Source organism: Oncorhynchus kisutch, linkage group LG30 (assembly GCF_002021735.2).
Source record: "Oncorhynchus kisutch isolate 150728-3 linkage group LG30, Okis_V2, whole genome shotgun sequence".
NCBI lineage: Eukaryota > Metazoa > Chordata > Actinopteri > Salmoniformes > Salmonidae > Oncorhynchus > Oncorhynchus kisutch.
This window is the reverse complement of record NC_034203.2, coordinates 13,297,377-13,325,156: the sequence shown is the minus strand read 5'-3', so window position 1 is coordinate 13,325,156 and position 27,780 is coordinate 13,297,377. Positions and strand designations below refer to the sequence as shown.

Sequence of the window (27,780 nt, the reverse complement as noted above, 5' to 3'; positions counted from 1 at the left end):
CAAAGGTGTTCGATGGGGTTGAGGTCAGGGATCTGTGCAGTCAAGTTCTTCCACATAGATTTTGTCAAAGCTTTTCTATATGCACTTCACTTTGTGCACGGGGGTCTTGCTGAAACAGGAAAGGGCCTTTCCCAAACTGTTGCCACAAACTTTTAAGCACAGAATCATCTAGAATGTCATTGTATGCTGTAGAGTTCAGATTTCCTTTCTTGAACTAAGGGGCCTAGCCCGAACCATGAAAAACAGCCTCAGACCATTTTTCCTTCTCCACCAAACATTACAGTTGGCACTATGCACTGGGGCAGGTAGCTCCTGGAATCCGCCAATCCCAGATTTGTCCTGTGGGAATGTTAGATGGTGAAGCGTGATTCATCATTCCAGAAAATGTGTATCCAATGCTCCGGAGTCCAATGGTGGTGAGCTTTACACCACTCCAGCCTACGCTTGGCTTGCTGATGGTGATCTTGGGCATGTGTGCACCTGCTCAACCATGGAATCCCATTTCACGAAGCTCCCCACTTACAGTTATTGTGCTGATGTTGCTTCCAGAGGCAGTTTGGAACTTGTTAGTAAGTGTTGCAACCAAGGATAGAGGATTTTTAAGCACTACGAGCTTCAGCACTAGGTGGTCCCGTTCTGTGAGCTTGTGTGGCTTACCACTTCATTGGCTGAGCCATTGTTGCTCCTAGACGTTTCCACTTCAAAACAACAGCACTTACAGTTGACCGGGGCAGCTCTAGCAGGACAGAAATTTGACAAACTGACTTGTCCTATGACAGTGACACGTTGAAAGTCACTGAGCTCTTAAGTAAGCCCATTCTACTGCCAATGTTTGTCTATTGAGATTGCTTGGCTGTGTGCTCGATTTTATACACCTGTCAGCAACGGGTGTGGCTGAAATAGCCAAATCCACTAATTTAAAGGGGTATCCACATACTTTTGTATATACAGCAACAATGAAAGGTTTTGACACACCTTTATTTTTACTATTTTCTACATTGTAGAATAATAGTGAAGACATCAACACTATGAAATATCACATGGAATCATGTAGCAACCAAAAATGTGTTAAACAAATATATTTGAGATTCTTCAATGTAGCCTCCATTTAACTTGATGACAGCTTTGCACACTCTTGGCATTCTCTCAACCAGCTTCATAAGGTAGTCACCTGGAATGCATTTAAATTAACAGGTATGCCTTGTTAAACTTCTTAGGGTTGAAATCCCGTTAACCGGATCAATATGACAACAGCCAATGAAAGAGCAGGGCGCCAAATTCAAAACAACAGAAATCTCATATTTAAAATTCCTCAAACATACAAGTATCTTATACCATTTTAAAGGTAATCTTGTTGTTAATCCCACCAGTGTCCGATTTCAAATAGGCTTTACAGGGAAAGCACCACAAACGATTATGTTAGGTCAGTGCCAAGTCACAAAAACACACACAGCCATTTTTCCAGCCAAAGAGTGGAATCACAAAATTCAGAAAAAGAGAGAGAATTAATCACTAACCTTTGATGATCTTCATCAGATGACACTCATAGGACTTCATGTTACACAATACATGTATGTTATGTTCGATAAAGTTAATATTCATATAAAAAAATCTCAGTATACATTGGTGCGTTATGTTCAGTAGTTCCAAAAACATCCGGTGATTTTGCAGAGAGCCACAATTTACAGAAATACTCATTATAAATGTTGATGAAAATACAAGTGTTATGCATGGATTTAAAGATATACTTCTCCTTAATGCAACCGCTGTGTCAGATTTCAAAAAAGCTTTACGGAAAAAGCAAACCATGCAATAATCTGAGTATGGCGCTCAGACAACAAATACATTTATCTGCCATGTTGGAGTCAGCAGAAGTCAGAAATAACATTATAAATATTCACTTACCTTTGATGATTTTCATCAGAATGCACTCCCAGGAATCCCAGTTCCACAATAAATGTTTGTATTGTTCGATGATGTCCATCATTTATGTTCAAATAGCTACTTTTGTTAGCGCGTTTGGTAAACAAATCAAAACTCACGACGCACGTGAGACCAGACAACTAGTTGCAGACGAAATGTCAAAAAGTTCCGTTACAGTCCGTAGAAACTTGTCAAACGAAGTATAGAATCAAACTTTAGGATGTTTTTTAACATAAAACTTCAATAATATTCCAACCGGAGAATTCCTTTGTCTTCAGAAAAGTAAAGGAATGGGAGCTACCTCTCATGTGAATGTGTGACCAGCGTGTGACTGCTGGCAGACCTCTGACTCAATCACCTCTCATTCGGCCCCCCTTCATAGTAGAAGCCTCAAACAAGTTTCTAAAGACGGGTGACATCTAGTAGAAGCCGTAGGAAGTGCAACATGACCAATATCCCACTGTATCTTCAATAGGGGCTGAGTTGAATATTGACCAACCTCAGATTTCCTACTCCCTGGTTGGATTTTTCTCTCCGGTTTTTGCCTGCCATATGAGTTCTGTTATACTCACAGACATCATTCAAACAGTTTTAGAAACTTCAGAGTGTTTTCTATTCAATACTACTAATATTATGCATATATTAGCAAAAGGGACTGAGGAGCAGGAAGTTTACTCTGGGCACCTTTATTCATCCAAGCTACTCAATACTGCCCTCAGCCATAAGAAGTTAAAAAGTTAATTTGTGGAATTTCTATCCTTCTGAATGTGCTTGAGCCACTCAGTTGTGTTGTGAGAAGGAAGGGTTGGTATACAGAAGATAGCCCTATTTGGTAAAATACCAATTCCATATTATGGCAAGAACAGCTCAAAAAAGCAAAGAAAAACAATAGTTCACTAGTTTAAGACATGAAGGTCAGTCAATACAGGACATTTCAAGAACTTTGAAAGTTTCTTCAAGTGCAGTCACAAAAAACAATCTAGCGGTATGATGAAACTGGCTCTCATGAGGACCGTCACAGGACAGGAATACCCAGAGTTACCTCTGCTGCAGAGGATAATTTCATTCGTGTGACCAGCCTCAGAAATGGCAGCCCAAATAAATGCTTCACAGAGTTCAAGTAACTGACACATCTCAACATCAACTGGATGTTGTGTGAATCAGGCCTTCATGGCTGAATTGCTGCAAAGAAACCACTACTAAAAGACACAAATAATAAGAAGAGACTTGCTTGGGCCAAGAAACACAATCAATGGACATAAGACCAGTGGTCTGATGAGTCCAAATTTAAGATTTTTGGTTCCAACCGCCATGGCTTTGTGAGACGCGGAGTAGGTGAACAGATGATCTCCGCATGTGTGGTTCCCACCGTCAGACATGGAGGAGGAGTTATGGTGTGCGCTTAGTGGGAGTAGCATTTGTTTTTCAACAGGACAACAACCCAACACACCTCCAGGCTGTGGAATGACTATTTAACCAAGAAGGAGAGTGATGGAGTGCTGCATCAGATGACCTGACCTCCACAATCAACCTACCTTAACTCAATTACGATAGTTCGGGATGAGTTGGACTGCAGAGTGAAGAAAAAACAGCCAACAAGTTCTCAGCATATGTGGGAACTCCTTCAAGACTTTTGGAAAATAATTCCAGGTGAAGCTGGTTGAGAGAATGTCAAGAGTGTGTAAAGCTGTCATCAAGGCAAAGGGTGGCTACTTTGAAGAATCGGAAATATATTTAGACTTGTTTAACAATTTTTTACTACGTGATTCCATACGTGTTATTTCATAGTTTTGACGTCTTCAGTATTATTTTACAATGTAGAAAATAGTAAAAAATAAAGAAAAAGCCTTGAATGAGTAGGTGTGTCCAACCCTTTGACTGGTACTGTAAGTATGCAGACCATTTACGCAATACTTTGTTGAAGCACCTTTGGCAGCGATTACAGCCTTGAGTCTTCTTGGGTATGGCGCTACAAGCTTAGCACACCTGTATTTGGCGAGTTTCTCCAATTATTCTCTGCAGATCCTCTCTAGCTCTGTCATGTTGGATAGGGAGCATCGCTGCAGAGCTATTTTCACGTCTCTCCAGATATGTTAGATCGGGTTCAAGTCTGGGCTCAGGCTAGGCCACTCAAGGACATTCAGAGACTTGTCCCGAAGCCAGTCCTGCATTGTCTTGGCTGTGTGCTTAAGGTCATTGTCCTGTTGCAAGGTGAATCTTCACCCCAGTCTGAGGTCCTGAGCGATCTGGAGCAGGTTTTCATCAAGGATCTCTCTGGTCTTAGCTCCGTTCATCTTTCCCTTGATCTTGACTAGTCTCCCAGTCCCTGCCGCTGAAAAACTTCCCCACAGCATGATGCTGCTGCCACCATGCTTCACTGCAGGGATGGTGCCAGGTTTCCTCCAGACGTGATGCTTGGTATTCAGGCCAAAGAGTTCAATCTTGGTTTCATCAGATAATCTTCCTTCTCATGGTCTGAGAGTCTTTAAGTGCCTTTTGGAAAACTCCAAGCGGGCTGTCATGTGCCTTTTACTGAGGAGTGGCTTCCGTCTGGCCACTCTACCAAAAAAAAGGCTTGATTTGTTGGAGTGCTGCAGAGATGGCTGTGCTTCTGGTTCTCCCATCTCCACAGAGGAACTCTGGAGCTCTGTCAAAGTGACCATCGGATTCTTGGTCACATCCCTGACCAAGGCCCTTCTCCCCCGATTGCTCAGTATGGCCCGAGTGGCCAGCTCTAGGAAGGGTCTTGGTGGTTCCAAACTTGTTCCATTTAAGAATGATGGAGGCCACTGTATTCTTGGGGACCTTCAATGTTGCAGACATTTTTTTAGTACCCTTCCCCAGATCTGCGCCTCGACATAATCCTGTCTCTGAGTTCTACGGACAATTTCTTTGACTTCCTGGCTTGATTTTTGATCTGACATGCATTGTCAACTGTGGGACCTTATTTACTGTAGACAGGTGTGTGCCTTTCCAAATCATGTCCAATCAATAGAATTTACCACAAGTGGACTCCAATCAAGGTGTAGAAACATCTCCGGGATGATCTATGGAAACAGGATGCACCTGAGCAACATTTTGAGTATCATAGCAAAAGTTCTAAATACTTATGTAAATAAGATATTTCTGTTGTTTTAAAAAAATCAGTTTTCGCTTCATTATTATGGGGTATTGTGTGTACATTGATGAAGAGAAATCCATTTTGAATTCATTTTAGAACAGGGCTGTAACGTAACAAAATGTTGAATAAGTAAAGGGGTGTGAATACTCCCACCATGTTATAATTAGTGACATAAAATGCAATTACAATGAGCTTTTTGCTTTAGCTCCATCTGCACATGACAGAGAAGATCTAGGCTCACGTGAGGAAGTAAGCCGTCTGGCATGAGAGACTCGTTGGTTGGGAGGGAGACTAGAGCAGACCCCAGAAGTTCTGACTGAGTGCATATTTGAGCGCCTCAGGACGGTCCACTTACTTTCTGCTGTGGAATCCTGCGATTTCATTGGGGGTAGTTCCCCCGCATAGCAGCCAAAACAATCCAAGCAATGTTTGTACGGATGCTGTTGCTAGCAGAGTCACTGAGTGGTAGAGTAGTAAGTAACTGAACACAGCTTGTTTTGAACAATATACTTTTCAAACAGAAATATGTGCACATTTACCACACTTATGTGCATTTAAAACATAATCTATGAATGATATAATACTGTACATCAAGGGTTGGATCCATTTCAGGGAACAGAATCAAAATACAGAAAATAACATGATTTGTGGAACAGAACCCAAACTGAAAGTGATCCATTCTGTTCCGGGAACAGAACTGTTCTTTTAAAAGCATGGGAACCAGTTAATATCGCTACTTTTACATTCCAGACATACTTTTCCAGTACCACAAAAATCGCAACAATGCATCTATGCAAAGCCCTCACTCTGTCATTCAGAAACGTATACCAGCATCTGTTTGTCAGCCCGAAAATGTTGTGCCGGTGTGTGTGTGTTTGTGTAAGCTACCTCCCCCTCCCATCTGAAGCACAGCCTCCTGACAACGTTACAAGCCTAATTCAGAAATTAGGGAGATGTTTAATTAGAGAAGAATGGATTGACTTTTTCAATGCTAATTAAGGATACTATAGTTATCATGTTTCACATTGGATTTCTTAACCAGGATACAAAAAGGTAAGACGTGTTTTGAATTCTAGTGCTGCTCTACACACAAAAGCCTGTTAGTTAGCTACCTAACGTTTGCTCTTGTCCAATGGTAAACCAGCTCGGAAGTTCAAAAGATTTTCAAAGTTCCTCAATAGAAGCTGCTCCGCCATAGGTATAATTCAGACAATGCATGTCATAACATGATGCCCTGCGCTTCAAAGCAAGCTTCCTCCATCCTCTCTCGTTCTCTCCTCACCCTCAAAATGTTAGTTGCATCTCACGCTCTACACTGTGACTGACAGCACAGTGTGTGTTTTTCTTTCATTGTGATTAAACCATGCTGTTATTGCAAAATACAATTTGCTCTTAATGACTTCTCTATACAGATTAAATCACTTACCCGCTACAGAGCAAGCTGCTCTATCAGCACTGATTGGTGGAGTAAATTAATGTTGAGCTAAATTGTAAAAATACACTACCGGTCAAAGGTTTTAGAACATCTACTCATTGCGGTCGCAATAAACCATCAAGCGCTATTATGAAAATGGCTCTCATGAGGACCGCCACAGGAATGGAAGACCCAGAGTTACGATTCCATATGTATTATTTCATAGTTTTAATGTCTTCACTGTTATTCTACAATGTAGTAAATAGTACAAATAAAGAAAAACCCTTGAATGAGTAGTGTATATATATACTTCAGAGGTTTAAAAAGGAACAGAAAGGAACGATATAAACCGGTACTGTTTCTGGTTCGAACCGGTTCATAACTTTATTTTGCAGTGGAATGGAACAAAAAAAAGAATGGTTCTGTTCAGAACAAAACTATGGGGAAAAAATGATGTTCCAACCCCTGCTGTATACATCACTTCCTGGATCCTGGATGACTCAACTTAAGTCATGAGAACAGGATGTCAGCAAGCTGCAGCAGTCCGTGGCCACTGACAACACACCCCACCAGCCCTACCACCCACCCACCCTCCCACTCAACCCCTCATCTCCTACCCTAGGAGACACACACACACACACACACACACACACACACCCTCCTACCCTGGGAGGAACACTCCCCCTCCCCTCCCTCTCCGACTCTCCAGCCCTTCCTTTGCCTTTTACTGTGATCGTGTTGAGATAAAGGCACGGGCTGGACTTTGATGTCAGACGTTATTAGCTGTCAGGGAACCTGCATCTTTCACTAGCATTGCAGGGGCCCTCGCCCGCTCTCACATGTAGGGAATAGTGGGGTATGTTGAGCCATTTTTTTTTAAACATTAAGCATCACTCTGTCAAGGCAAATATAATATTCTTTCTAATAAAGATATCTACATTTATTTTTTAGGATGTTGTCTATACCTGGAAATAATCAGAGTTCATGTAAACATAATAGTGTTGAAAACATGGCTTAGAACATAGAAAACATAGCGGACAAGGTAAGTTGAGCCGTAACAACCCAACTGACCTTACAACTATGCTGGCTGTGTTGACTCAGCAAACAGAGGGAAGCATAGACCAACAGAATAAAGTTCACTTTCACTGTTTCAAAATAGTTTCCGAAAGGTATTGATCAAACACACTCTGTTAAAAGAACTAGTGTCATCTTGATTCAAACCTGTGAATCTTATTGGCTGCTCAAACAGAACACACAATGATAAAAACTTAACCATATCCAGTACTTTATGCTCGTAAAATGGCTTATGGAACCATTATTATAATTATTATATTTCAGTACAGTCTATCTATATGTATGTTTTGGTCATGTAATGTACTTCTACTTATGACAGACTTTGAGATGTATGCATGTTATTTGTCACTGTGGAATTAAATCGGTCCTTGATGTAGCTAGCCATGTGGTAAAGCAAACATCTTCAGACAAGAGAACAGATTGGCAATCTTGTCACAATGTCAAAGGTCTCCCTCCTGTGATTTCCAATGACTGCTAAATAAATCTTGAGCTCTAATTGCAAACACCCTTATGAGTCAACGCTTAAAGTACTCCAATACTGCCTGGGGACTCCCATAAGCATTATTTTCTAGCGAGCAGCAACAAATGAAACATTTACATTTTTTCCCAGCGTGCAGCCAGGCTTGGCGTTTCCTGTGTTTAAGAGCCAAGACGCTGGCCTCGGGGGAGGCCTCCCCTTCAGACAAATGCACCCCTCCGAGAGGGAGAGGCTGAATGGTGGCTATGAAACTCATTTGTTCCTCCAATAATGAGGAATGACTTAGAACCCCCCCCCCCCACCCCCCCCCCCCCCCGCCCCCCGCCGCCCCCCATCCCCATCCTTCCATCACCACTCCTGTCATGGCAACGGGGACGTTTCCATGGTGATCCCCCCCTCCTCTCCTCTCCTCGCTTCCTCCTCTCACCTGAACGCCTCGCGGAGTGCCCCCCGTTCGCTCAAAGTCGTGTGCTTGATGTCGTCGAAGTTGTTCTCCAACTTGACGCAGCTCTGGAGATAGAGAGAGAGAGAGAGAGAGATTCTATATTACATACTGTAGCATGATGAGATGACGAGTCCATCCTTCGAAACAGAGCCATGAAAATACTATAACAGCTGAATACATTCTAAACTAATACATTACATAGAGATCAACTACGATTTCTATATATGACCTTTTAGGAGGATTAGACCACTGAGTAATGCACTATAGCTACAGACCTCTTATGAATTACAAGCATTTCACTGCACTCCCATTAACATTTGCTAACCATGTGTATGTGACAAATCAAATGTGATTTGATTTGATTTAAATTCCCTGTTTCAAATAAGGAGGATTAATTTGTGCTATTTAACATGGTAACGTGACACGGTTTACATTATCTGGGGGGATTTTTTATTGAGATCCATTTTAGAACGTAAACAAAGTCCACCATACGCCGTTTACTTCATCCAATAGCCTAATACAGTTCAGGCCCAGACTCAGTTCACTGACTTAATCCTCTTGATGACGCACGATGGGAGAAAAGACTTGAGAGAGAAACCATTCAAGTAAATACAGCCATCACAATAGGCCCATTTTTGATTAAAGAGCAGTGAGAAGTTTGTGTAGGGAGTGGAGAGGAGTTGCGTAAGGAGTGGGGTGGGAGACTTTATAAAGCTAATGCATATATCATTTTCTTCCTCCTGCCTGCTACCATTAAAAACACCGGAGGCACTCGGGTAATCGATATGCACGGTGCCTAGTGAAAGTCTACACACCCCTTGCACAGTCTTCACATTTTGCTGCCTTAAATCTAAACAGGGATCAAATGACATCCCCCCCCCCCCCCCCCCCCTACACAACCTACTCCACATTCTCAAAGTAAAAGTAAAAGAAAAAAATATATCTCTTGATTGCGCACGTCTTGTGAATAATTTGGAATAATATTCTACCGACTTTGCAACTCTTAGCGCAACATAAAGTATTCAGGCCCCTTGACTTTTTCAAAATTTTGTTACGTTACAGCCTTGTTCTAAGATGTATTAAATAAAAAAATATCAGTCTACACAAAACACCCCATAATACCAAAGCGAAAACATGTTTTTAGAAAATGTTGGAAATGTATTACAAATAAAAAGCAGAAATACCTTATTTCCATAAGCATTCAGACAATTTGCTATGAGACTTGAAATTGAGCTCAGGTGCATCCTGTTTCCATTGATCATCCTTGAGATGTTTCTACAACTTTTTGGAGTCCACCTGTGGTAAATTAAATTGATTGGACATGATTTGGAAAGGCACACACCTGTCTATATAAGGTCCCACAGTTGACAGTGCATGTCAGAGCAAAAAACAAGTTTGAAGGATTTTTCCGTAGAGCTCCGAGACCGGATTGTATCGAGCCACAGATCTGGGGAAGGGTACCAATCAATTTCTGCAGGGTTGAAATTGGCCTCCATCATCCATTCTTCTTAAATGGAAGAAGTTTGGATCAACCAAGACCCTTCCTAGAGCTGGCTGCTTGTCCAAACTGAGCAATCAAGGGAAGAAGGGCCTTTTTCAGGGAGATGACATGGTCACTCTGACTGAGCTCCAGAGTTCCTCTGTGGAGATGGGAGAACCTTTCAGGACAACCATCAATCAGGCCTTTATGGTAGAGTGACCAGACAGAAGCAACTCCTCAGTGAAAGGCACATGACAGCCCGCTTGGAATTTGCCAATAGGCACCTAAAAGACTCAGACCATGAGAAACAAGATTCTCTGGTCGGAAGAAACCAAGATTGAACTCTTTGGCCTGAATGCCAAGCGTCACGTCTGGAGGAAACCTGCCAACATCCATGCATGAAGCATGGTGGCAGCAGCATCATGCTGTGGGGATGTTTTTCAGCGGCAGGGACTGGGAGACTATTCAGGATCAAGGGAAATAATAACGGAGCAAAGTACAGAGATTGATGAAAACCTGCTACAGAGCGCTCAGAACCTCAGACTGGGGCAAAGTTTCACCTTCCAACAGGGCAATGACCCTAAGCACATAGCCAAGACAACGCAGGACTGGCTTCGAGACAAGTCTCTGAATGTTCTTGTGTGGCCCAGCCGGAGCCGGGACCGATCAAACATCTCTGGAGAGACCAGAACATAGCTGTGAAGCAACGCTCCCCATCCAACCTGACAGAGCTTGAAAGGATCTGCAGAGATGAATGGGAGAAACTCCCCAAATACAGGTGTGCCAAGCTTGTAGTGTCATACCCAAGAAGACTCGAGGCTGTAATCGCTGCCAAAGGTGCTTCAACAAGGTACTAAGTAAAGGGTCTGAATACTTATGTAAATGTTATATTTCAGTTAAAATGTTTGTAGAAATGTGCAAAATTTTAGGTTGCTGGTTGATGAGGGGAAAAAAACTATTTAATCAATTTTAGAATAAGGTTGTAACATAACAAAATGTGGAAAAAGTAATGGGGTCTGAATACTTTCCAAATGCACTGTTCGTCCGTTGTTTTTGTCAAAATTGCTCAAGCTCAGTAAATTTGGTTGGGAATCATTAAATGGACAGCTATATTCAAACCTTGTCTCTGGGTTACACTCTGTGTTGTGTTGTATTGGATTTGACCCAAATCTGTAGTTTTTAAATCAGAACAAAAAGTGAATATTTCTGCTGTGTTGTCTTGTCGTATTACTTAACGGTCTTGATGCAAACAGAATGGAAGATTTAGAGTGATTTTTTTTTTAACACAGGCTTCCATATTTTCACTTTGTCATAGAGGCCAGTAATGTAGAGTGAATGCAATATTGTTGATCCATTTGTATTTCTAAGTATTGTGGTGGCAGCATCATGTTATGAGTCTGCTTGTCACCAGCAGGGACTGAGGAGTTTGTTAGGAGCAAAATAAATATGAAAGGAGCAAAGCCCAGGTAAACCCTCCTAAGTCATCTGAAGACCTAACCTTGGGATAGAAGTTTATTTTTTTCTGCGGGACAATTACACACATTTGAATGGCAAAGAGGTGTGGAGTGTTTCTGAATGGTCCAGACTCCGCCCTGTCCATCAATGATTCCCAACCAACTGAGCTTGAGGAATTCTGATAGAAACAATGGATATACAGTGAGGTCTGACATTATTGACAACCTTGATAAAGATGAGTGAAAATGACTGTATATCATTCAAATACTGAGCTGTATTGTATGCAAAAAATGAAAGTGAAATTCAAATCAATTGTTATGTCACATGCCCTAACCCTTAACCATCAATGCAGTTTAAAGAAAAATAAGAGTGAAGACAAATATTTACTAAATAAACGAAAGAAAAAAATAAAAGAGCAACAATAAAATAACAATAACGAGGCTATGTACAGGGAGTACCGAGTCAATGTGCGGGGTTACAGGTTAGTTGAGGTAATATGTACATATAGGTAAGGGTAAAGTAACGATCAAATCACATTTTATTTGTCATACGCGCCGAACACAATATAGGTGAATTAGACCTTACCTTGAAATGCTTACTGACGAGCCTTTAACCAACAATGTTAAGAGTTTAGAGTTAAGAAAATATTGACAAAATAATAAAATTATATTATTTTATACTAATACAATTGCTTGGAGAAAGAGACTTAAGTAATATAGTAATATAATATAATAATATAATATTTTTTGCGAAAAGGTAGGGGTCAAAATTATTGACACCCCTGTTTTCAATACCTTTCAATAACTCACCTTGCGAGGATAATGGCACTGAGCCTTTTTCTAAACTTTTATATGAGATAGGAGAACACATTGGGAGGGATCTTAGAACAGTCCTCCATACAGAATCCTTCCAGATCCTTGAAATCCTTTGTCTGCTCTTATGGACTTCCCTCTTCAATTCAAACCACAGGTTTTCAATGGATTTCAAGTCCTGGAATGAGATTGCCACTGCAAAATGTAGATTTTTGTGACCAATTAAAAATGTCTTTGTAGATTTTGATGTATTCTTGGGGTGATTGTGTTGCTGGAAGATCCACTTGCGGCCAAGTTTCAGCCTCCTGGCAGAGGCAACAAGGTTTTTGGCTAACATATCCTGGTACTGGGTAAAGTTCATGACGTCATTGACCTCAGCAAAGGCCCCAGGACCAGTGGAAGGATATTAGCCCCATAACATCAAAGCTCCACCACCATATTTTACAGGGGTTCTTTTCTGCTCATGCATTCTCTTTTCGACTCCAAACCCACACCACTAGTGTGTGTGTGGCCAAAGAACTCTATTTTCATGTCGTCCAACAAATGTAAATGGCTGGAGTTTGCTAAACGGCATTGACACTTGGATATAATCCGGTGCTCTGGTCAGATGACATGAAAATAGAGCTCACTATGTTGCTCTAAGATGAGTTTTTTTGGATGGTAGAATGATATTTAAAATTATTCACAGCTGTATTGGGTGCCAAAGGTGCTTCACCAAGTATAAACTCAAGGCTGTGAAGACGTACGCAATCAATACATCCTCATTTAGTATTTGTAAAGCAATAGGAAAATGTTCTATAGTTGTTCTTTCAATTTGAAAATGTGGAGTAGGTTGTGTAGATCGATAGGGGGGAGAAAAAAATCTAATATAATCCATTGTTAGATTTAATTTTAAAGCAGAGAAATGTGAAGACTGTGCAAGGGGTGTGTAGACTTTCACTAGCTAGACTGTACTTTTAAATGCATACACGTTTTCTTTCCTACCCCACATTCAAAGTGTAATATATTGAGCTTTGTCGTGGTGCTGCTAGGAATAACATTAAAAGCTGCGTTAACAGTACTTCAATTGTGACTATTATATTATGTTTGTGCTTTAGGAGGAACTAATAATAACGTGTTTGGAAAAATCAACACCAAAACACTCCATGTGTTCCCGTTCAAACATCTTGCTGTTCTCGCTCCCTCGTTTCCTTCCCTCAGGGAACCCATATTAGTCTGCATATTGTAATCAGCTGTTTTGGAGGGTCCTGCTATTGCTGTGCCATCCTGTTATGGCAGGTAGAGATTTTCTTCCCATGTGCAATTACCCCCCCCCCCCCCCCCCCCCCCCCAATCAACCTTGCCCTCTGACCTCTTAGGATAACACAATGAATACACTTGACAGTCTGCCTTAATAGAATTAGCCCTTACAAAACCAACACCTCTGTGACATCTCGCCCGGGGGGTTACAAAGAGGCACAAGCTTTTCATTAAAAAAAACCTTGCCAATGCCAATTTAACATGTTGAGAGTGAAGTGCGGTGGACAGCTGAAAAGGCTGTAATGTTTATGATTTAGGACTTGATTCTGTAAAGTCTAACATGTTAGTCGAGCTCATTTGTGCTATACAATACAATATACTGTAATTACATTTCCAATTACAACCGCCAGCACAGGTCGCCACTGGGATAACCAATGACATTTTCACTGAAATTACCAGTGTTGCATTTATAGTCTGCAAAGGATTTGTCTAATCCAACATCTAGAGACCCTATTATTAATAATTAGACAAAATGCTTAGTGTTGGGAATTGCCGACATAATATAAGCATCTTATTAATATGGGTTCTATGGAAACGAGATTGTTCTATTTATTAGAACAATTGCCACACGGCAGAGGGGAAAAGCATAAAAAAATGTGAATTTGAAAATGGTTTTGAGCCTTGACTGAGGCTGGAGCTATGAGACGATAAGCAGAGGAAATGTGCAATATTTAACCGATTTAGGGCAGCAGCTGCTGGGTATGGTCTTTCTGATTCATGTCCCATTAAAGCTGATACTTCAGGCTGTTGATAGGCACTCCAAAATATTTCAATGAGGACTGAAGAGGGAAGCGTGACATTAAGAATGATTGGGATATGAATGTAACTACATCATCGGATCAGGGCATTTTTTTTTCTCACTAAGTGACCTCTCCAGAAAAAACTTTGGGCCCTAGTTATTTTTCCTGGGCCTACAGTTTTTTCTGGGGGTGGGTCACAGGGTCAGGAAAAATGTCTGGCCCTAGAGATGAACATGGAGCATAATGAAAAACAGTTTGTATAGAGGAAGGAAAGATGTCAGACTTACATCACAGCTCTTCTCTGGGTTTCTCTTCCAGTGCTTCCTTTCTGTCTTCTTGGCGCCCGTTGAGTGGATGGCAGCGTGGGTCTGCACCCTCGGGTTCAGAGACAGGATACTCTGTGGCACATTGAACATGGCTCGTTAACACAGGGCGGCTTATTGACCCAACACACTATTGTGAAATAGACAATTCGTGTCTGATTCACAATAAGCTGTGAGAGTGGGTTGCAACACCATAAAGGTCTCAGTCTTGAGTGGGTTTGAGAGTAGTACATGTGAGGAAATGCAGGTTATATTGGAAGAAACAGAGACATAAAAAGGAGTGAGCATTGAGGCACATAGGAATTGTTTTAGGCCGAATCGTTAATGGTAAGAAGGATTTTTTTGGTGTGTTTTAGTAAAGCATATGTTTACCTTTAGGCTACATGTTTATATGGAGAGAAAATGTCAATTTCTATACTAAAAAATAATCATAAAGAAAATCATTTAAAAATGTATCCTGTGACACTTTGCTCCTTGAAGGTCCAATATCTTGAAAACTTGACTGCTGACATGCAAAATATTGTGGGACTGTATCAACAGTGGACTAATACAAAAATGCTCAAAGATAGTTCTTATAAGGGATTTTCCCTTTAACACTGATTGTGCTAAAACACCATCGTATTGTAATATCAACCTGTATTAATTACACAACACATTCATCTAATCCATAATTCACAAGCAGGCAAATGCACCGTGAAACAAGACCCACATTGAGGCTGAGTACTAGATTCTCATCCTGTGAGGTATCGTTCTCTGACACCCATTGCCCATTGATTCACGGTTGCCAGTCAAATGATCATGGTATGAGCAAGTCTTTCAAGATGGACACAAATGTAGAGCAGGGTCCTCTGTTCAGATGGCAAACACAATTAACAGCCAAGCTAACTGAGGGAGAGGAGGGAAGTGGGGGGGCATAAACAGAAAAGGAAACAGCTATCACTGGCACACTAATACTCATTTCATGCTCTTTGTAGGGTGAAGGGGAACCATGTCTGCATTAGTTTCAGTACACACGACTAGCACAATCAGATAAAGGGAAGAACAGAAAGGCCAAGCGCAAATTGAAATGAGCCACTTTTGGTCCTGGTGCTGAACTGAGACTTGAAGGCAGCTTGTGAGGCGGGTGCCAGCCCGGATAACACCATTAAAGCTTGAAACACAAAGCAAGCAGATCCAAGATGTCATTCAACAGAGACCCGCATACCAATGAACACGGATGAAAGCCCTACAGCTCTTAGTACGTTTATAAGTAGAGTGTAAATTGTGGTACGTTGTTATCAAATGATTCAGAAATAACTTTTTTTGTCTTGTCAATGTTTGAATGTTTTTCAGGTCATGACACAAAGAACAACAATGAAACGGGGCTGCTATCTGCAAGTTATTTTCTTCCTTAGGTTTCAGTGGGGGAATGAACAGGTCAGCCAAACCTGAAGCAACAATTTGCACTTCGGTGAGAAACTGAAGTGAATCTATTATTAAAACCACTATCAATGTATGTCAGGGACGTATAGAGAGTACACGCTGTATTCAGCCTATGGCACAGTGCCTGTTGTGTGGAAACAGTTGTATTATTTTGAGATGCGGAGATGCATTTGTTGTATTCTTTATCAGACTTTGCCTATGATTCAAGTTTCATTCATTTCTATAGTTAGGCTACACCCTAAAAACACCAGAAAATGAACGAAGCACAGTTCTGAAAATAGCTTTCATTAATATTATATGATATTGATAACAGCCCTCTATTTTATTAAAGAGTAAGACTACATTATCAAACAAATAATTTGGGGAAGTGTCTTGCTATACCTTTAGGGTAGAGAAAACCATTCCCGCAGGAGGAATCCAGATACAATTTTAAATACAATTATATTCTCCTTTCCTCGCAGTGGAGGCTGACTTTATCAGTCTCCACTGATCACACCCGGCACCCACATCACTAATTCCACAGAGTCAGTAAAATCACAATCACACACTGCAGAAATTAGGAAGCGATGTCAGCCGTTTAGCAGTGGCATTTAAACTCTGTACTGCTGATGCTATGTTTTGGCCATTGAGCGTCTTGAAGCCACCATTCGGCCATATTGTCACTCCACAATAGGAGCAGTACTCCATAGGAATGAATGGAATTCTACAGTGTTTTAAATAAATGCTTCAAGGACCAAATTATATGTATTTAAGTATTTTTTGTTATTGTAGTGGGAACAGTAACATTAACATTATCTCAGAATGCCATTTCGCATCGATTGTATAATAATGCTAAAATGTATGCATCTGGAACTTGTCTTTCAGCATCAGTAGAACACACCTGACTTTCCTCCACCAGTCATACCCAAGGAGAATGGTCTAATGCCTCCCATCAAAAGGAGAGCTGGCCCATGCAAGCAAAGGCAGCAGCGCAGTCATCAACGACAGTACATGCACCATTTCTTCACCAACTACGAAATTGGGGAAATACGTGTGGACCTGAATTGTGATAACTGCAGTGGCCAAAACAATAACAAGTTTGTGCTCTGGTATTGTGCCTGGCGGACAATGCACAAGCTCCACCACAGTCTGGACCTTCACTTCCTGATCACAGGCCACACCAAGTTTGCCCCCCCCCCCCCGACTGGTGCTTCGGCCTCAACAAGCAGCGCTTCAGAAAGACCAGAGTGAACACTTTGTCTGAGATTGCTGGTGTTGTGAAGGGTAGCACTGTGACAGGGGCCACATCCCACAGCTGGTTGGACTGGAGGATGGTACGGTGCTGGTGGAAAGCTACGGCTGGCAACAACACTCTGTACTTCAGGCCGCTGCCACAGATCAAGCAGTACCAGCACTTCAGGTGAAAGTCATTTTCATTGCATTGCATGAGGTTATTCTTCTTATCTAAACTTGTGAGGTGACTTGATGTTGTGCAGGGTTGTAAATGCCTTCTGATTTGTTGTTGTTGTTATTCCCTGTTTCACAGCTTTGTAGCCTGGTGTTGTCGCCAAGGAGATTTCGGACTGTCGGGACCAGGTTTCAGCTGCTGCGCAACGCTGACATCCTTCCTCCCACAGATGTTCTACCTGTACAAGCACGACCTGAACTGGACACAGCTAGACAAACTTATATTCTTGAGAAGATCAGGGAGTTTTGCAACTAAGTAAAGGGCAGGACAGAAACAGGCTCTCCGAATATAGATTCCCTTGTTCATTCGTGGTTTTGACGGACCAGTCATCAGCACTATCTGCAGTGCCTCTATTCAAATGACTCTCTCCTAACACGTAAGTTGCTGCTACAATTGTTTTTGTTATCCTGCTGCTCAGCCACTTTACCCCTGATTTTATGCATATACAGTAACTACATCCACTTAGCAAGACTTCTAAATATAAAATGAATATTGATATGTGTGGACGTAACATGATTTTGTGACATACCACAACAATATCAAGTGTCCACCACATAAATATATGGTGCATCCACATAAATATATGGTGCATCCACATAATTATATGGTGCATCCACATAAATATATGGTGCATCCACATAAATATATGGTGCATCCACATAAATATATGGTGCATCCACATAATTATATGGTGCATCCACATAAATATATGGTGCATCCACATAAATATATGGTGCATCCACATAAATATATGGTGAATCCACATAAATATATGGTGAATCCACATAAATATATGGTGAATCCACATAATTATATGGTGAATCCACATAAATATATGGTGAATCCACATAAATATATGGTGAATCCACATAATTATATGGTGCATCCACATAAATATATGGTGCATCCACATAAATATATGGTGCATCCACATAAAAATATGGCGCATGCATCTGTTTATGTACTGTACATGTGCACCTCACTCAGGTTTCAACTCAGGTTGCATGGCCTTAACTTATGTATGGAATACTATGTGATAAGTGCGTGTGTAACAGTATATAAAGTATACTAATGTACTGGTGTGAAGGCATTTGGGCAGTGGTCAGAGTGGTCAAGTACTATTTAAGTTTTTTTTGGGGGGGGGGGTATCTGTTCATTACTATTTATATTTTTGGCAACTTTTACTTTTACTACATTCTGAAAGAAAATAATGTACACTTTTTACTCCATACAATTTCCCTGACACCCAAAAGGACTTGTTACATGTTGACAGGAAAATTGTCCAATTCACACACTTGTCAAGAGAACATCCCTACTGCATCTGATCTGGCAGACTCACTAAACACAAATGCTTAGTTTGTAAATTATGCCTGAGTGTTGGAGTGTGCCCCTGGCTATCAGTCAATAATAAAAGAGAGAAAATAATTGTGCCGTCTCGTTTAATCTAAGGAATTTGAAATGATTTATACTTTTACTCAAGTATGACAATTTAGTACTTTTTCCACCACTGGATGTGGCTGGGGGTTCTAGCATTTCTTTCACATGACCCATCAATTTAGACAAGTGTGTCTGGGTAAGTGTTATCTAATATTTATAAAATATTTTTATCTGAACACTTTCTGTTTACCTGGAATTTTTCTTTATTATAGGCTACTACCACTTTTAGTCTTAATCTTTACTACAATACTCGCTGTTTAGCACATGACCTCATGTGAATCTTTATGAAAGAGATGGGTGAGGCTGGCTTAAGAGAGTGTGAACAATGCAGAATGGCTGTAGACAAAGGAGAGCTCTCCAGTAGGTACCAAAAACATTCAAATGCCCTTTTCTCAAAGGTGAGTTGACAACTGTATCAACTTTCAGAGCAGAATTACTTTTCCATTGTTCCTCAAAAATGTTGTGTATGATATACCATTTTGTCTGAGTCTCTATTTGTATCCAATGTAAAATATTTTGCTACTTAAGACTGAATCCAGTTGATGATTCACATATATAGTGCCAGTCAAAGGTTTGGACACACCTACTCATTCAAGGGTTTTTCTTATTTAAAAAAAAACATTGTAGAATAATAGTGAAGACATCAAAACTATGAAACAACACAAATGGAATAAGTTAATATACAAAAAAGTGCTAAACAAAATAAAATATTTTCAATTTGAGATTCTTCAAAGTAGCCACCCTTTGCCTTGATGACAGCTTTGCACACTCTTGGCATTCTCTCAACCATCTTCATGAGTCTTGCACAGTCTTGAAGGTGTTCCCACATATGCTGAGCACTTGTTGGCTGCTATTCATTCACTCTGGGGTCAAACTCATCCCAAACCATCTCAATTGGGTTGAGGTTGGGTGTTTGTGGAGGCCAGGTCATCTGATGCAGCACTCCATCACTCTCCTTCTTGGTCAAATAGCCCATGGGTCATTGTCGTGTTGAAAGAGAAATGATAGTCTCGCTAAGTGCAATCCAGATGGGATGGGGTATCGGTTCAGAATGTTGTGGTTGCCATGCTGATTAAGTGTGCCTTGAATTCTAAATTAAATCACTGACAGTGTCTCCAGCAAACACCCCCTCAACCTCACACCTCCTCCTCCATGCTTCACAGTGGGAATCACACATGTGGAAATCATCCAATCCCCTACTCTTTGACTCATGAAAACATGGCGTGTTGGGAAACAAAAATCTCAAATTTGGACCCATTAGACCAGAGGACAGATTTCCACCGGTCTAATGTCCATTGCTTGTGGATCTTAGCCCAAGAAAGTCTCTTCTTATTATTAGTCCTTTAGTAGTGGTTTCTTTGCAGCAATTCGACCATGAAGGCCTGATTCACGCAGTCTCCTCTGAACAGTTGATGTTGAGTTGTGTCTGTTACTTGAACTCTGTAAAGTATTTATTTGGGCTGCAATTTCTGAGGTGTAGTTAACTCTAAAGAACTTATCCTCTGCAGCATAGGTAACTCTGTAACTCCTGTGATGGTCCTCATGAGAGCCAGTTTCATCATAGCTCTTGATGGTTTTTGTGACTGCACTTGAAGAGACTTTCAAAGTTCTTGACATTTTCCAGATTGACTGACCTTCATGTCTTAAAGTAATGATGGACTGTCATTTCTCTTTGCTTATTTGAGCTGTTCTTGCGATAATACGGACTTGGTATTTTACCAAATAGGGCTATCTTCTGTTTACCACCCCTATCTTGTCATAACACAACTGACTGGCTCAAACGCACTAAGGAGGAAAGAAATTCCACAAATGAACTTTTAACACGGCACACCTGTTAATTGAAACGCATTCCAGGTGACTATCCCATGAAGCTGGTTGAGAGAATGCCAAGAGTGTGCAAAGTTGTCATCAAGGCAATGGGTGGCTACTTTGAAGAATCTCAAAAATAAAACATATTTTGAGTTGTTTAACATTATTTTGGTTACTACATGATTCCATATGTGCTATTTCATAGTTTTGATGTCTTCACTATTATTCTACAAAATAGCAAAATAAAGACAAAACCTGAGTAGGGGTGTGTGTGTTGGGAGGGGGGGATCAACACTGCTCCCCCTATAAGTAATTTAGTGTATATATAAGTCATTGTTCACTCATAGGTGTAGCCTACATAGATTCAGAGATAATTTTAGTTGGACACCAATGATCCTAGTAATAGGCTATTGCAGTATGGTATTTTTGATCTTACTTTTAGGTTCAACTTCATGAAACTGAGGGGGTATGAAGAATAGCACAGTGCAAACAAAGAGCTCTGTCGGTCTCCCTCCAATTTCCCTGAATGCCATTTTGAATACCATCATACTTCAAACAAACTTGACTAAGGTCTCAGAATGCCCAGAGATCAGTACAAGAGACCCCAGCCACTCCCTTAGAGATTCTAGTCTTTCATAAAAGTAACATATTTCCTCCCCGGAGCTGGATAGTTAAACATCAGCTGGCAATTCACTGTCTTATTGCCCTGTGTCTTCACCTGGAAATCGATAGATGAATTTCCACATATTGATCCGCCATGGGTGAGATAAAGCAACAGTATCCTACTGCACTGCACTGGGGGCATTCAGCAATATTAATTCAGTTCCAACATCTGATGCAGTGATACAGGTTATAGAGAGTGTGGGCTGTCCTGCTTGGGTTCATCCCTGAATATCGCTGTATTTAACTAGAATGGGGAAATTAAACCTAACAAAATCGCACAACTAAAGGACATGGTCCAAGGCCAAAGGCCCAATTCGATTGAAACCAGTTTATAGGCTAAAGCAACGTAGCATTTCTCGCCTAGGGGAAGAAAGCATGCTTGAATCAATATTAAGTTTGTTCTCTCCAGTTGCACATAGTAAAATATAGTGGCTCTATTATTGTAAACAGAAATCCAAATATACTCTCTCAAATTGCAAGGAAAAAGAACATGATTGTGATTGGATAACTGCCCCAGCCAAGGGGACCTTATCTTGCATGAGGAGGAGGGCTGAGTTGAGGGTGGGAAGAGTTGCGGTGCAGAAGTTCAGAGCACCACACGTCCCTGACCTCACAAGCTGGGCCAGAGGGTACTTAAACACACTTTCCCGGGAGGAGGAGGAGGGCTGTCACCTGTGTTCAGGGGAATGATTTAACTAAAGGAAAAAGGGACAGCAGAAGACAGATGATGTGTGATTTAGCTCACTGTTGGGTGGAGAGAGAGAAAGAGAGATAAGAAGATGGGCGGAGGAGTGGGAGAGATGGGGTGGGGGGGGGGCAGTCTCATGTTGGCAAGTCCTGGAATGATCTGTGACTTGCTGATTGATTAACAGAGCAATCAAAGTGAACTTACCCAGGAGCTACATTTGCTAGGCCATCTATTTACATGTCAGTGGTTCTTTGGCGCTGCACACACTATAGAGCCACTGATTCCAATAGGTTAAAAGTTCTGCGATAGGTAGAGCGAGATTAAGAGAAATAAGTGTATGTGTCAGGTAATCACCATGAAGAATCACGTTTAAAAGGGATAAGAGGAGAATCATTGACAGAATCACTGTAAAAACTTCCCAGCAAACAGTGAACGTTCCTGCAACAATTGTTTTGGGTGCATTTCTAGAAAGGGTTAACGGAACGTTCAAAGAGAAAATGTTACATCCATGTCATGGTACCATCCCTAGCTGGGAACATCTGTCTAATGAGAGACTGTTAGAAAGCTATTTTGACCATGTCAGAACGTCCCTAATGCCAAGGTAAGCAGATAGTTATTGGGGTCTTTATAGTGTCAAGTCATGTTCAGACCTCTACAAACAGGTCAGCAGACACTTTTATGACGATCACAACGCCACACTACGCCCGAAACAGAACATTCCAGGAAATCCAAATGTCCTCTTGGTTATTGTTGAAGAGATAAGATAAAGATTAGCTCGGCTATCGGTTCATGACCTCTTACCTCCAAGCACACTCTGATGCAACGCCTGTGCATCCCGCCTGCATCACCTGAACCTCGACTAACATTCTCTCTTTCGGACTTTATGCTCTTTGACAAATGTGTAAGTTAATGTTTTTGCATGTTTTTACAGTATGTGATAGACCCCCCCCCTATAGCCCTATGCTATGCTTTACTCAAATAGTTAAATCACTGGGTTACATATCCTTGGGTTAAATATACAACACGTCATGGGTATAGTGTCACCATTGCCATACATTATCAATGAGTGGCATACAATACGCTGAACGACGGTGGAGGGACGTTGTGGAACATTAAGCTTATATCGCAGTAGGACGACATTAAAAGTGCGGTATATATATCACGTGGGTGATCACTCAGCTGAGGTATAAAACGTGCAGTGCCTCCAACACTTGTAGGATTATTCTAAGGGGTTTCATGCTTAGACTTAGACGTTGACACTGAGGCGGATGTCTGCGAGACACACGTTTCCTTGTCATAATTTAAATGGCAATTTTTGGTGCCTATGTTGCCAATATCCTGTCCCTGCACTTGACTTGATAGTCCTGTTCTTTAGGCTGGCCTGGCAGGGTTCAGGGCCAGACATAAAGTGTATAGACCTTTCTGTAAGCGGACACATTAATCTCATTTCTAACGAACACTGATGGCCATCCTAGACATTTTTAATGAATCCATGAGCACACACAAAGGTGCACGTTTAGCTTTCTCACAAAGGCAGGATATTAAAAGGAGATGTCTCCAGCGCAGCACAAGATGAACGGCCGGTTTAATTGCCCCGCAGACGGCCGTTATGATGACATTTAGTGGGCTATTTTCGACAGCTGACAGGAGTCATTTAGACCACGTCTTAAGCGCACCCTGACACAGCCAAGGTCGCATGAGTGTTGTCATAACAGCCATTAATAGAAATGCTAATGGAGGCCGTCACTTACCCCGGGACACTCTCCATTCAAATGTCTTCAGTAAAAGGAAGTCTACATGTCACCTAGGCAGAGGTGTAGGTATTGTCAAAGGATATTATGCATGCCCATCCACCGGCATGTCTTGGGTTGGTTTAATACAATGATATATTCAGTAATACCAGATATTATTGTATAAAGCTCATATTTTTAGGTTATATAGGCCTATGTCCCATCATTGATTACAGTATTTGCAAGGTGATTATACTCGGCCTTCTGGTCAAATGGCAGATACAAAATATCCTTATTCCTGTTTTTTTGTTGGTTCAGTCTACATAAGCTGTTCTGCCTTTAGTAAAAGTGGCCTATGCATGGTGTTGATAAAACAAAAATTGTAGGCTATCGAAGTAGTGGAATCCCCAATCGACTATTATTACAATGTTTAGGACAATTCTTAAAGCAACGGTAATTGGTTTGTAATTTCCCCCCCAAGTGTGTGAGTCTATCACATAAGGAAAAGATGGCAAAGTAGTCGGCAAACTTCCGTGCAAAGCTTGCATGTGCTCTCTTAGACTGAAGAAACGGTCTCGTGGTGCCACTTTATCTAACACCTTGCTCAAAATAACACTACTTACTACCTTACTTACTGACTGACTTTATTGTCCCCATGGGGAAATTTTGTTGCAGTGTCATGTACACAGTATACTATTTTAAGGTAAGTTCTCTTTCTCCATGCAGCCTAAAAAAACAAGTAATATAAAATCCCAAAGAAAAATACCTCCATAAATTGTCAAACCTGAAGAGTAGGCTAATTTGTAAATTCCTGCTCGCTGCTCCAATCTATCTCATTCTAGCAGTTTGTCAACCCAGATTTATTTACGACATGGCTAAAGTAGGTAGGCTAAACACTGCGCATAAAAAGTAAAGCAAAAAGACACCTCACTCCCAAAACCAGGGGTCGCAAATTGAGATTGCAAGTGAATAAAACAGATTAACAACTATAAAATCATGTACCTCAATGTCCGGAAGGTCTTTACTCAGCATGTTTCTCTTTTGGTCATTTGTCTGTCAGGTAAAAGTTCAAATAAACCGTTCGGTTTGTGTGTTCAAAACTTCTCTTGTGCTCTGTAGTAGCTTATTCCATTCTGAGTTCGAATGCGCTGTCTGAAACATCAAATATTTATTTAAAAATGTGCATCCAGTTAAACACAGCAGCACATATGTTGTCCATAAAGACTGTTGTGTTTCGTTGGACCAATAATTATTTTGTTAGTTCGAAATGGTGGCGCCAGACATGTCATCACACTGATAAGGGAGTTTGAAAGGTTAAAGTTTGTTATGAGTCCATTATAAGGCGAGGAGGGGGCACATAGCATGGATAACTGTTCTGCATCATGTTGAACCGTCAGCACGCGTCCCCCCACACACACACTGGGCAAAACACACACACACACACACACACACACACACACACACACACACACACACACACACACACACACACACACACACACACACACACACACACACACACACACACACACACACACACACACACACACACACACACACACATACATACTAATACAAGTGGATGCTTTGTCCAGGGTCACATGTGCACCCACTTGGCAAAAACTGGTTGTTTCTGGTCATTTCAACCTAAAAAGTCAATATGATGACTGTACAAACAAGGTGGAAAACCTAAAGTAAGGGAATTTAGTCTTTTTTTCACCCGACTGTTTTACCTAAATCCAATGACATGGTGAGGTGCTGAATTTACATTAGTTGACAACTCAACCAAATGTAAATCAAAACTAGACCTTGAACTGACATCCGTTCCCAGTTGGTAGGCTACTGTAGGTTGCTGTGTTGGTTGCTGCCTTTCACCACCACGGTTTTCAAGGACAGTTGTGCAACCCTGGCCATGTGCAATAAAAGAGCTGTGATTTGTCTTTCACCTGCAAACAAAGATATTGGAGGAGACACACCATCCAGGGGCCTCATTTATAAACGTTACGCATTTATAGCGTAAATGGCACACATTTCTGTGTGCACCATTTCTGAAAAGTCTGCTCACATACAGAAATATTAGGAATTATACACTTGGCACATGCCATACCATACATAAGCATGTTTCCGGTTATAAATCAGACCTATCATAAAACTGTGCGTGGGTGAACGAGAAAAACTCCCTGCATTTACCTTTTATGTAGACAATAACTTCCTTGGCTTTATTTGCGGTATTATTTGGAACTATTGGCATTAGGCCATGGCATGCAAACAACTAATTGTTGTTCAATATGTAGCATATATTACTGGATAGATTACTGGGTTTCTATGGTCTGCCTTGGTATACGTTCTAAGATGTGCAATGATGTCATGTTCCTATAGCACACCACATGTAGCCTACCCATACAGTCAACTATTTCAGTAAACTATCGGTCTATTTACTGTGTTGTCAGAATGTTTTACTCTTCAGCAGTAATGTATGCTGTATTTGGGAAAGGACTGTCCGTTTCTGAAAGAACAGTTTCTGAAAAGCAACTGCAAATGTTTTGGACCTGTTAGCAGAACGTTTGAATTCATGGACTGATGGACTGCCAGCGAATTCTGAAACATTGTCTAAGGCAGGCTACTAAAATAGAAATGCAATGACAGTACTGACAGTAGGTTACTAGTAGTGATGCACCGATATGACATTTTTGGCAGATACAGATATCTGATATTTAACATTTTAGTGGCCTTTTAAGCATTCTATTACAGTTAAATAGTTAACACACACACATGGATGCAGCGGTCTAAGGCCCTGCACCTCAGTGCAAGAGGTGTCATTACAGTCCCTGGTTTGAATCCAGGCTGTATCACATCAGGCCGTGATTGGGAGTCCCATAGGGCGGCGCACAATTGGCCCAGTGTCATCCGGGTTTGGCCGTGGTAGGCCGTCATTGTAAATAGGAATTTGTTCTTAACTGTCTTGCCTAGTTAAATAAAGGTCACACACATACACACACCACACTGACCAAAAAGTTATTTTGTTGTAATGTCCCCATTACCAGTTAAGCATAATCAAAACCTTTCACTTACTTGCTGTGCTGTTTCATTGTTCATTTGTTCAGTAATTTCATTCTCGACCAGGATTTGTATGGAACGCTGTTTGGGTCTTTGCATGTCAAAAATAACCCTATTTGACGTGTCAAATATGCATGTTGACGAATCAGGACCTGAATATGACTGCAAGTCACATAATCATTTAACGTGTTCATCAATTTTTTACGTAGTTATTACACATTGATTACACTATCACTCGTATTTCATATGTCACAATGATCCATCGATACGTAAGCTATAATGCTGGTAAAGTTGTCTCGTGCATCTACAGTGCTGGTCATTAAAAAAAGCTAGCTAGCTCATGGATGCAAACAATGTTCTTCACCCAAAACAAAGCAAAACTACATAATCTAGGTGTTATCATCTAAAATAACCCTAATTTATAAAACAGTTATTGTTTGATAAATGGTGGTCGGACCCATCTATGTGAAGCTAGCCACAATAAGGATTAGCCACAATTAGTGGACTTTGCAGTTAGCCTTCAAAATAAAAGTATGGCATAATTCGACTATTTGTGTTCATTTCTGTCACTGTCAATAACATACTTTTATTATGAAGGCAAACCACACATTCCACTATTGTGCCTAATCCTTATTGTGGCTAGCTTCACAACACATAACCCGGTCCGGTTGACCCTCACTAGTCAGATGAAGCTAGCTGGCTGCTTATAACGTTAGCTTTGGGCAACAGGTTTAAGTAGCTGGCTAGCTATTTATTTTCATGAAAATAAGTTCAATTTCAATAGGCGAACAACAAGTGGCAACCTAGCTAATACTTCCTAAGCAATTCCTAAATCATTGCTAAGAATAATGAAAATTACTGCAGTTTCTACTGGTCATGGTTTTCAGGCTGTTTGTATTGGTGCTAGCTAGATACCAAGCTAAAGCTAGCTACCCCAGAAGTTGCGGTCGAAGAAATATTGCT

At 40.9% G+C, this 27,780-nt stretch overlaps 1 protein-coding gene across 1 annotated transcript in view; it reads right to left on the bottom strand.

Annotated features, from left to right (window-relative positions):
- dpydb (dihydropyrimidine dehydrogenase b) overlaps window positions 1-25,031 on the bottom strand; it is a 121,420-nt gene extending 96,389 nt beyond the window's left edge. The window contains exons 1-3 of the mRNA XM_020467257.1: window positions 24,763-25,031; window positions 14,529-14,639; window positions 8,438-8,520 (exon numbers count right to left, since the gene is read on the bottom strand). Coding sequence (XP_020322846.1) covers window positions 8,438-8,520; window positions 14,529-14,639; window positions 24,763-24,792 — 224 coding nt within the window. The 5' untranslated portion in view covers window positions 24,793-25,031. The remainder of the gene's footprint in view (window positions 1-8,437; window positions 8,521-14,528; window positions 14,640-24,762) is intronic.
- Between the last annotated feature and the right edge of the window lie 2,749 nt (window positions 25,032-27,780).